Here is an 11,316-nt window from a genome sequence, read left to right on the forward strand (position 1 = left end):
GAACTTTGGCAGTCGTTTACGGTTGTTCCATGCGGCGCGTTGGCAGCGCGCTCCGATCTACCGAATTTCCGAAGTTTCCCGGTCATTAAGGCAAAACAATTCAATTACAAAGCGAAAATTTGTATTTGCTCAGTCCGCAACGCAACGCTCAACCCATTCGCGTGCGCCCGTTAAATAAATGCGCGCTGATTTTATCGCAGGCTGTGGCACGGCACAGAGCCATATAACTATCCTGCCATCCGATACCATCTGAACTTCAGAAGCATTAGCTATCGCGTGAGTGTGTGTGGTATGTGTAGAGTGCATAAATATGTCTCGCTGTTATCCTGTGCTGTCAGTCTGTGGATGAGCTTCAGCGCATTCGGGGCTTGACCCATATAAATTTGCTTGAAAATTATTCAAAATTATTTAAAATTCCAAGCAAAAAAGCTTTCACCTAACAAGCGACGAGGCGCAAAAACTAGTTTTTTCTTTTAGCGCTTTTACTTCAACAAATATATAAATAAAGGCAGCAAAAAATAAAAGACATTATAAATTACTATATTTCTTATATGTGTATGGCTACATACGTATAACGCAGAAAGCAAAGCAAAAAGTAAAGAAAAAAAAACTAAACCAAACCATACCAAACGGAGCCCCAAAACACAAACTAACCCAACGAACGCATCGTAGCGCATTCAACAACTTGTTTATTTCAAAATATAAGTGTATATATAACAAAAGGCGAAAACCTGAAAGCGCGTATATCTTATAAATAGTGCGCTTTGTTTCGGCACCAGACGCTGACGACCATCAGCAACCACATCAACACCAACACCAACACCAGCAACAACAACAAGTGACAGCTGTCTTGACGTAGGTCAGGCAACTGCGAGAGCCAACATCGATAAATAAATCTCAAACTATGCGCTGATTGAGCTGCCGGCAAAAAGTCGTAACAAACAGCTGTCTCTCTGCCCTCTCTGAAGCCCACCTCGACTCCCTTAAATCAGCCCATGCTGCCGGCTGCTCTCCGTGTGTCTTAGCTGCTCTGTGGTTTATTGAAAGTGCAATATGCTACACTGGTCTTTGATTGTCAGCGCCCTGGGCGCCATTGTCGCTATGCTGGGCGCCTACTGCGGCTGGTCACTGTTCCCCACCATGATACACAAGAAGGTCGAACAGGTGAGTCGCAATATGCTGAATATGTTATCTAAGAATTAGATTATCAATTAGAACAGACTCTGCGCAGGCTGTCTTTGGAAGGCACACTCTAAAAGTCACAGCAAATATGATGTTTAACAATTAGAAGATGACTTTAGAAATAACTATTCAAAACTCAAGTACAATGCAATTATTGTCAAAGTATTCTGTGAAGCTTGAACAGACTGCTAATTGCAAGCTTTACTGATTCATTGCTTAAGGTTTACCCACAGCAAATATGTTTCTTACACATAAGAATATATACATATATATATATATATATATATATATATATATATATATATATATATATATATATATATATATATATATATATATATTGGATTTCGAACAGAGTGCTATGATTGTTAAGGGTTCTGTCTATCTTGAAGATACTTATCTAACTGCTAATTGAAAGCTTTGCCAATTCACTGCTGTTAAAGACCTGCTCACAAATTCACAGCTTTTTAACAACAATTTCTCTCGTTAACAAACAGACAAAGGCAAATATTTGATCATAGGCAGGCAAACATATTTATTTGCTGTATTTTGGAATTGGGGAATTGCGCAATGTATATATATATATATATATGTGTATTCTTCATATTAACAAGCAGACAGATAAATAGCTATTGAAATGGGAAGGAAGAGAGGTATAGAGATAGATAGATAGATGAAGATAAAAATATATTATTAAATTTTATTCAAAACTATAATTATTCACAAAATTCTATGAAGTCGCACCCTTCAACGAAAATTATTTAAGCCATATTTATATTTTGATGATAAGATGCGTGTTAAATTTAAGCTCTAACTATATGTTAATTGATGTTTTATTTTGAGATAACACAGGCCAACAGAATTCAGTTACTAAAAATCACTAGACTTTACTAACACGAAATCATTCAGAGAGACCAAATAAGTTCTATCAATTGAGAGTTTGAAGACATTCTAGCTCTTACAGCTTTTTAAATTCCTTTTAAAATTGTTAACAAACCCTATTTTTCTTACCAATTTATTGTTTGCCTTATGAGGCGCGCGCTTATTGATTTTTATAAAATTTTGTCGGCTTGTGTAATTATAGCTCATAGCTGGGGTTCCCCAAAGATATTCCCATTGTCTGCTTTTTTGGCAAATCGGGTTTCTTTAAGGCTCAGTCAATAGTAAACACTAATTTGGATGTCGAATTCTTGTCTTTCAAATTCTAAGCCATTTTTGGCTCACTCGGATTGGTTAACACTTAAGCACCTACTTGCACCTAAAACATGCCCATGTACACCAACGATGTCAACGATGACCTTCAAAAGAACATGAAGCTATTACATTTAACATGCAGCCATAACTCATGACAATAGCCCCATCAGGCAATTGCTCAACATCGCGTCGATCTACATAGTTACGACAGGGCTTCATTATCGCGATGAATGACGCGGCAGAACATGCCATATTAAATATATAAAGCTAAAAAGTACCGTTACCATTTGTCAAACGTGAGCCCATCAAATTACTAGCCAAAACATGTTAGATACAATCTGTATGTCTCCATGCACTCATAGGTATATATCAGATATATCTGCTGTATGACAATTGCAATCAGTTTGCATTTCCCCATAGATCAGTGCATGGAAACTGTTGTTAAGTCAAGAAGATAAAATCTTAAAACTACATTCAAAATTAGACAAAGATTTGGTAAAGTTAAAAGTTATATAATCAAATTCTAGGCTAAATGGCATATTTTCAATGGGTTCTCAAGGCATTTGCTTTGCTAGCTGATTCATTGCCAATGAGCAGACGCTGTGGTTGTTGTTTAATTTGTAATTAGAATGTGCCGCAGTGCTTTTTAATTGCCCTGCCCTGGCCCTGCCCATGGCGAGCCGCAAGTCGCTAGTCGCATTAATTGCGCCTTTAGGGTTGTCATGCTCTTTCAGCTGCAAAAACCTTGCCTCGCTAGCGCCCATGGATGAGGTCAACATTGCCATGTTTTATGGCTCTTTACGAGCCATTGTGCTTAGTTCCGTGTGCGGCATATCTTTCAGATGCAATCTAGAATGGTTAAAAGTTAGTTAATGTGACAGCCAAACTAACTTTGCCGCTATCAAAAATGCTGTCGCCTTCATGTTGAAGGCAGCTAATAAAGCATTTCTATTTGTCATTCAAACATGCAAATGAAAAACCAATTGAAATTCAAAGCAATTGATGGACAAATTATTGTGCAATGGCGCCGAAAGGCCAAGCAATTAACACGTAATATCCAAGCGGTGTCTCGGTGGTCTCGTGGTCTCTTAGCTAGAAAGTATACGCAATTAAATATTACGCATACGTACGTCGACCCCAGCGACTGAGCACATTCTTGAAAACTGAAGCGCTGAACCCCTGAACCCGCCGCAGCCACATTTGCATACGAATCAGATTTCTTTTTATACATTTCAGTCACGTTTTAGCGCTTGCTTTGACTTTGATTTGTTGTTGTTGTTGCTGCTGTTGTAGTTGTTAAAATTGGTCAATTTCGCAACAATTATTTTGTTTTTTTTTTATTTTTGTTTGTTATTTTGTATTATTATTTAGTTTGGCTGCCAAATGAATTTTGGGCCAGTGTCAATGCGTCTCTTGTTGTTGTTTCTTAGCTTCGACTCTCTTCGTTTGGCAGCTCTTAAGGTTAATCAAACGTTTTGTATGCTCTTTCCATATGCTGACTCTGACGCTGCAGAGCTGCGCATGCGTATGCATGCCTATGTGCGTGTGTGAGTGTGCGTGTGTGTGTGTATTGACCTTGAAATATCTGTGGTTATTTTTATGCTTTTCGAAGATCTTTTGACAATTCCTCAAATTGTATCATGTGTAGTACGTACGAATCTGCAGTACGTGGCCCCACTATAAAATTTATATTGCTATTCATGTTTTCTGAGCTTTTATGTGTTTTACTTTTGCCAATTTTGGCATTTATTTGCTGTGAGAGGGAATTGTTTATATTTATGGAGGCTTCTAGTCAAGGCGTCTACTGTTCAGTGTTAATTTTTGCACAGGGTCAAAGTCTGGCATACAAAAGATATTTGAAAATTGAAATATGAAATATGAACAAGGCGATCACGATAAATCTAATAAATAAAATTGTTTTGCTGTTAGGAATTTCGGTCATTGCACTTTGGCGAAAACAACGAAAAATGCGATTTAAATTGAAAAGAATTAAAAACATTTTTTGTACATAAAATAATTAACAAATTGTAGTACGTTGTTGACATATTTGCTGTCTGTTAAAAGCTAAGTGAGAAAAACTGGTTCACCGGCGTCACTGTGGCCACGTCTTGATGAGGCTGATGCGATTTATATAGTCAATTCATCATTTTGCTCATAATTCAGTTGCTAAGACGACAAGCAATAAACAAATTGAGAAATCAGCATTATGAAGAAGTAGACAGCGTGTTGACGAATGTGAAATCTAATCAGAATGGCAAATTTATTTTTTATGAACTCTAAGTTGCTATAATCATAATATCATATTTCTTCCAGAGCGTCATTATAGCCGATGGCTCGGAACAGTTTAAGCGCTTTGTGAACCTACCTCAACCGTTGAACTTTAAGGTTTATATATTTAATGTCACGAATCCCGACATGATACAGCATGGTGCCATACCAATTGTTGAGGAAATCGGACCTTATGTCTACAAGTAAGTCAAGGATGGCTTTAGTTTATATGAAACCCTTATTATATTGTTGGCATTATCTCCGCAGACAATATCGCCATAAGAAGGTCAAGCACTTCTCGCGAGATGGCTCGAAGATTACCTACGTACAGAAGGTGCACTTCGATTTCGATGAGGATGCATCGGCGCCCTACACCCAGAGCGATCGCATTGTAGCGCTCAACATGCACATGAATGTGAGTATGGATCTGTTTAGATATGAGTGATATATATATATATATCTGATGCAAAATGATTGAGTTTTGCATTATGTATTCGAATGTTAATCCTTTGACACATTTTACAGGCCTTTTTGCAAGTATTCGAAAGAGAAATCACAGATATCTTACAGGGTTTTGCAAATAGATTGAACTCGCGATTGAATAGCACGCCCGGCGTACGAGTTTTAAAGCGTCTGATGGATCGTATTCGCGGGAAACGTAAAGTAATTTTATTTACTACTAATTCTATAGAGCCAAAAGCAAATATACCTATATATAACATATATCAATATTCACAATGGTAATGGATTTGAAGACCTGGCGATGTCTGCCTTCTATGGGCATAGGCCGGTTTCGGCTTTGCTTTTTGGGTTGATGAAAACAAATACTCAAACATTGACCCAAATCGCTTGTGTTTAAGTAAACTCTGCTGTTTGGGCAATTGGTAATGGCTACATTTTCAGATATAATCTGCGCATGCTTTTAATTTAACTACTCAGCTATTGTTCTTACTGAAGATGGGTCTGGCGATAAATCTGTATCGATTTTATTGCTTTTATAGTTATTAATTTTTGATTTGACCCCAGACATGCGTCAAGTAATTAAGCTCTTAATCTGATTAATGGGCTTACTTAACGCGATTCCGACTCAAAGCCAAAGAGTTTGAGTTAGGTCAGTAATGAATGAAAAACTGAGCTGAGAATGAGGCAGAATTGCTGGACATATAAATGATACTAACAAACCTTGACTCTTAAGCCTTCAGCTAGAACTGCGCTGGCTTAAAGGTCGCGTGTCGTCTAAATGGTAACTAATATTAATAAAAACTACAACAATTATAGCGCCCTTTAGCTGGGTTAACGGCATCTTAGTCAGCCTTATTGAAGATGTCAAAGTAAGTCGATCTTGTCAGCTGTAACTATATAATATGTGCATGCTTCGTAATTACATCTATGCTCATTAAACTCAAGTACACGCACATACATATATCATATTGATTGGCATGAACCTTGACTGAAAGCATTCACAATTGTAAATATTTTGATAAATTGAAATTGAAGTTTGAATGAAATTGATTCGATGCGGCTGTCAGTCAACTACATAAAAATTTATGCTTGCTTTAACAATTAATTGTGGTAGTAAATATGCCTGCTAACTTGGTCAACGCTTCGTTAAACATTAACTAACCTGACACGCCTTCCCTTATGCGCCGCCTACCCCTTCTGCTAATGCTTGCTGCCTTTGCCTTTGCCTGGTCTTTGAGTACGAATGCATGCTTCATCCGAAACTTATCCTTGAACCTGCTCTCTTTGCAGTCTGTGCTGCAAATCGGCGAGAATGATCCAGGCCTGGCTCTGCTGTTGGTTCACCTGAATGCCAATCTGAAGGCTGTCTTTAATGACCCACGCTCCATGTTCGTGCACACCTCGGTACGTGAGTACCTGTTCGATGGGGTGCGCTTCTGCATCAATCCCCAGGGCATTGCCAAGGCCATTTGCAATCAGATCAAGGAGAGCGGCTCCAAGACGATACGTGAGCAGAGCGACGGCAGTCTGGCCTTCTCCTTCTTTGGACATGTGAGTACTTAATAGCAGCCAAACAGAATACTTTCACTCAACTGCCTTAACTTGTGCGCTACCTGCAGAAAAACGGCTCTGGGCACGAGGTGTACGAGGTGCACACGGGCAAGGGCGATGCCACGAAGGTGCTGGAGATCCAAAAGCTAGACGACTCACACAATCTGCACGTGTGGCTCAACAGCAGCAACGAAGGCGAAACCTCAGCTTGCAATCAGATCAATGGCACCGACGCCTCCTCCTATCCGCCATTCCGGCAACGCGGCGACTCCATGTACATCTTCAGTGCGGACATCTGTCGCTCTGTGCAGTTGTTTTATCAGTCGGACATACAGTACCAGGGCATACCTGGCTTCAGGTACTCCATAGGCGAGAACTTCATCAACGACATTGGACCCGAGCACGACAACGAATGCTTCTGTGTGGACAAGCTGGCGAATGTGATCAAACGCAAGAATGGCTGCCTCTACGCGGGTGCACTGGATCTGACCACCTGCCTGGGTGAGTGAAAAATTAAGCTGGGTGCTCCAGCTAGCTCTGCTTAGACTAGATTTAATTGCAAGCCTACTCTCAGGTGGGCACTGCTCCAGATAACGTATCTATCTTTGACGCAGTCTAATCATTGTACCTTATCAAATGTGTGAAGGTACCATTTAAATATCGTAATGTATGCACATTAATTTCAGCCCATGACTAGGCTTAGGTATCGCTTTATCAATTAGTTTGGCCCATATGAAGTGTATATCCGCGTTAAGTGCCCATTTATTTATGTCTATAAAATAATCATTTGACAGTTTTTTTTAAAGTATTTTATCTGTTATGCTAACGACGCTTAAGCCCATTAATATGGGCATTAATTAGACCTCCCCCAACCAGTAGAAACTATTTAATTTTCTACATAATTATCTAATCGTGTTTGTCACAGCCAAAATTAAAACTTTGGCTGGAGCTTTTCAGTTGGGGTGAAAAGATAAAGATAATTTATTCATAAGCAATTCCAGAAAATCCGGAAATGCTCAACATTCTTGTTTACGCGCCTAACGTGTTTGCTTAGCTATTGATATGTGACTCTGTTTCATATGCAAATCATCGTCTATTTCATGGCATCTATTTCGACATGCGTTTAGCTGCAAAGATCTGGAGCTGTAAATCAATTGTGACTCCCCTTAGCACATAGATTCTAGTGTCGCTGTCTCTATATCAAATGCAAATTTGAACAAGTTCAGGTCTTCCTTTGAAGGTGCAAAACGCATGGCTCATCAAATTAAAATTATGCGCTCGCCAATCAAATAGTCATAAAAATTCAAATAACAAATTCTTTTTAAGCTTCTTTAATGCCAATTTAAAGTTGTTTCTTAACTTTTATGAATTCGAACTTTGCGCACGCGCAAACAGCCCAACAAATTGCAATATCAATTGGAACAGCCAGCAGCTGTGTGGGTTAACTTGAGTCGTTTGCTCTTCATTTCAATACTCTACATGGAGTTTCTATGTTTTATAACATGCGCTATGCCTTGAGCGCTGCTGTATACGTTACGATTGCATTGTCCATATATGTTTGTATGTATATATAAGGTTCTGTTTTTTTGCATAATTTGCTAATGAATAAGATTTTTATGCTCGTTTAGGATTTGAAAGGAGCATATGGGGTTTTGGCAATTTGCAACGACTTGAAAGCTTAAATATATATGAATTAATAGATTTTTTCTTGATTCGCTTTTAAGTTGCACCTGGAAACTCAATCTAATAGCTGCGCTGCTGTTAACCTCATCTATACTATAATTGCCAAAAAGTCAGTTACTGTTTACCTTGGCTACGAATCTAATAAAAAGTATATATATATATCTGGGTAATGAGATCTTGATAAATAGACTTAAAACTATAAACAAACTAGGCTTGGCTTGCTGTTAATCTACTCTGTAGATCTGGCTTTAAATTATATCAATTGCCAGTCGAGTTCATGCACAAGCGAACGAGTATCAAACAGTTGCTTACGACCGACTAGAAACGTATCTGTTGTTACTTTAAAAACCTGTCAAGTCTTTTGCTGAAGTGATATTTCCTGGCATTAATCAGACTCGCATGACTGACTGAATGCAATTCTTATTATGTTTTCCAACTATCAAAGCTTAAAGAGTACAGTATTTATTTAAAATATATTCACTTATTCTGTATTTTATTCTCAACTGTCCTTTGCATGTGAGAGAGCATTAAATATTTACTATTCCTTTCAATGGCTGTCCATTGCTCTACAGCTACGTCGTTTATTGACCCATGCCAACTCGCATTTATTGTTAATTTCTTAATTAACACTTGAGTAGCAGCAGCTGCAAAAACTGATGCTGGCAGAGAAGCAGCAACGGCGCACCATAAGAAGATAATTTGTATTGCGCATTTGAAATGAAAAGTGTTGATGGCTGGTTTTATGGCTTCTGAAGTGCTCATCGGCTCATTATGATCTGCTCGAGAGGCGCTCTACAAATTGAAGCATTAAATTCCACATTCACATTTTTACTATCGTTATTTCTTATTTTGTTTGGGTGTTTGCTCGACGCACGTTTCAGACCTCAGACTTCACAGATTCTTGCCTCGTTTTAATTGGCAAAACGTGAGTAAACAGTTTCAATAATGAGCAGCCTTTGGTAATAGTTTGTCTGTGATATTCGCTATGCTACCCACCAAATGAGGAAACTCTCGAGCAAATTGGTCCAATGCTAATACTAAATAAATAAATATTTAATAAATAGACGTAGTCATTACTTCCGCGCTCAAAGAATTATTGAAAACATGGCCAAGTCGTGGGCAGTGCTAGCTACCAGTCTCTCCATGTGTCTGGTTGGCCTACAGATCCATTGAACTTCAATGAATATTAAGATTTTTCGAATATATATATATATATTTATATTTTTATTGCAAGCTGCTCGAATAATCCTGTTTTTCTTTCGTATTTTATATTTTGTAAACAATTCCAATTTAATAGCTTCATTGGCATTTTAATTTCGTTCTGATGCAAATCTTGAAGCTGTATAATACTTAAATCATTGCAATTATTTTGCATTACAGATGCGCCCGTCATACTGACGCTGCCTCATATGCTGGGCGCTTCGAATGAGTATAGGAAGATGATACGGGGCCTCAAGCCCGACGCCAAGAAACATCAGACCTTTGTCGACGTGCAAACGGTAAGTGGATCCTTGAACCCTTGAAAATGTTTATTGAAATTCACCATAAAATACTTATAAATATATTATCAATGAATAGCTGACAGGCACGCCCCTGCAGGGCGGCAAGCGAGTGCAGTTCAATATGTTTCTGAAGAGCATTAATCGCATTACGATCACAGAGAACCTGACGACTGTGCTAATGCCAGCTATTTGGGTGGAGGAGGTGCGTAGAATGTTGCCTAAATCAACGTCGAGCATACCCTATACCATTTTATTTTACAGGGCATTCAGCTGAATGGCGAAATGGTCAAGTTCTTCAAAAAAAGGCTCATCAACACGCTGAAAACTCTGGACATTGTGCACTGGGCGGGTCTATGTGGCGGCGTGGGCGTGGCAGCCCTTAGCCTCATCTATTATATCTACCAACGTGGCAGGCCTGTCAAGGAGCTCGTCAAGTAGGCAGAACGAAGCTGCGTGGCTGCGAGGCTTCAAGGTTGCGAGTACCTATATGTTATAACTTACCTATATGAAAAGAGAAACTACTATTATTATTATTGTAACACTCGACTAGAATTGCTCACGAATTTTTGTATATAATTTATTGTTTAAATGTGATTTTATTATATTGTGATTTAGCGCGTACTAAAAACTATGTTTAAACTAAAAATACAAATAAAACAAAAAGAAAACAATTCGCTTCGTATTTCCTAAGGGATTCCTTTAGCTATGTGTAAGCGCCTGAAAAACTTCATTAGGTTTTTCTGGGAAACAGAATTGAGTCTATTTAACAAACAACATTTAACCGCAGAATGTTGCCAAAGCAAAGCAAATCCAATTTACACACATGAAAACCATTAGCCAAGCCAAGTTCAAGATCAACTCGTAGCGAGTGTCAAAGAAATACATAAATTATTCATTTAGTGAATCAATCAATGGCAGTAAAATAGAAAAAAATAAAAAGTTCATTAAATACTATGCGCAAACTGCAAATTAAAATAGAGTTGTCTTAAATAGTTGCTAAAAAATAATATGAAAAAAGACAAAACCTGAAGATGAGCTTAGGCAATGCCTCGCTTGACTGAGGAGGATTGACCAAGTCCAATGAATGCAAACAAAAACAACTGAAATCAATGAGAGACAACAAAAGCGCCAAGGTGTTCGATTTCAATGCGATTGAGACACAAACACTCAGCTAAAGGGGAGTGGTTGGGGTCCAGTTGCTGGGCCTGTCATTCGGACTGACACTGACAGCGCCACTGGCAGGCGTTTAAAAACGCGTCGCAAAAGTCGCGCGCGGGCATTCTCAACCAGTTTTATAAGATCGAACATCCAAATGTAGCTGTTCTCTATCTAATCAATTTTCGAAATTAATTTCATTAGCAAATTTCTTGCTAATGGCCGAAGAAACTTTCGCATCTATAACGATCCATTACGGTGCCCCCACCCCTGCCCTTTCTCGGCGCTCCCCTTTCACTCGTGGACATCTCATAGACAA

General features: G+C 38.6%; 1 protein-coding gene across 3 annotated transcripts; it reads left to right on the forward strand.

Annotated features, from left to right (window-relative positions):
- The first annotated feature begins 71 nt into the window (after window positions 1-71).
- On the forward strand, window positions 72-10,480 carry LOC111601672 (sensory neuron membrane protein 2). Of its 3 annotated transcripts, XM_023318365.2 has the most exons (10): window positions 72-1,164; window positions 4,690-4,847; window positions 4,912-5,059; window positions 5,170-5,302; window positions 5,923-5,975; window positions 6,397-6,657; window positions 6,726-7,158; window positions 9,721-9,839; window positions 9,919-10,044; window positions 10,104-10,480. In XM_023318365.2, the coding sequence occupies exons 1-10, from the start codon at window positions 1,054-1,056 to the stop codon at window positions 10,278-10,280; spliced, it is 1,719 nt and encodes a 572-aa protein (XP_023174133.1). In that variant the 5' UTR covers window positions 72-1,053; the 3' UTR covers window positions 10,281-10,480. The 3 variants fall into 3 exon arrangements, with proteins under 3 accessions (XP_023174133.1, XP_023174134.1, XP_023174135.1); XM_023318366.2 differs by lacking the exon at window positions 5,923-5,975 and having other exon boundaries at window positions 73-1,164; window positions 5,170-5,307; window positions 10,104-10,479; XM_023318367.2 differs by lacking the exons at window positions 5,170-5,302; window positions 5,923-5,975 and having other exon boundaries at window positions 74-1,164; window positions 10,104-10,479.
- The last annotated feature ends 836 nt before the right edge of the window (window positions 10,481-11,316 follow it).

The sequence above is a fragment of the Drosophila hydei genome, unplaced genomic scaffold (assembly GCF_003285905.1).
Source record: "Drosophila hydei strain 15085-1641.00,03,60 unplaced genomic scaffold, DhydRS2 tig00000001-arrow-pilon, whole genome shotgun sequence".
Lineage (NCBI taxonomy): Eukaryota > Metazoa > Arthropoda > Insecta > Diptera > Drosophilidae > Drosophila > Drosophila hydei.

What these genes read in the sequence shown, in the direction of transcription:
- LOC111601672 (XM_023318365.2), top strand. Translation starts at nt 1,054, where the DNA reads ATGCTACACTGGTCTTTGATTGTCAGCGCCCTGGGCGCCATTGTCGCT. An exon ending in ATCGGACCTTATGTCTACAA is followed by an intron (nt 4,848 to 4,911) that starts GTAAGTCAAGGA and finishes TTATCTCCGCAG; the next exon opens with ACAATATCGCCATAAGAAGG. An exon ending in GGATCTGACCACCTGCCTGG is followed by an intron (nt 7,159 to 9,720) that starts GTGAGTGAAAAA and finishes TTTGCATTACAG; the next exon opens with ATGCGCCCGTCATACTGACG.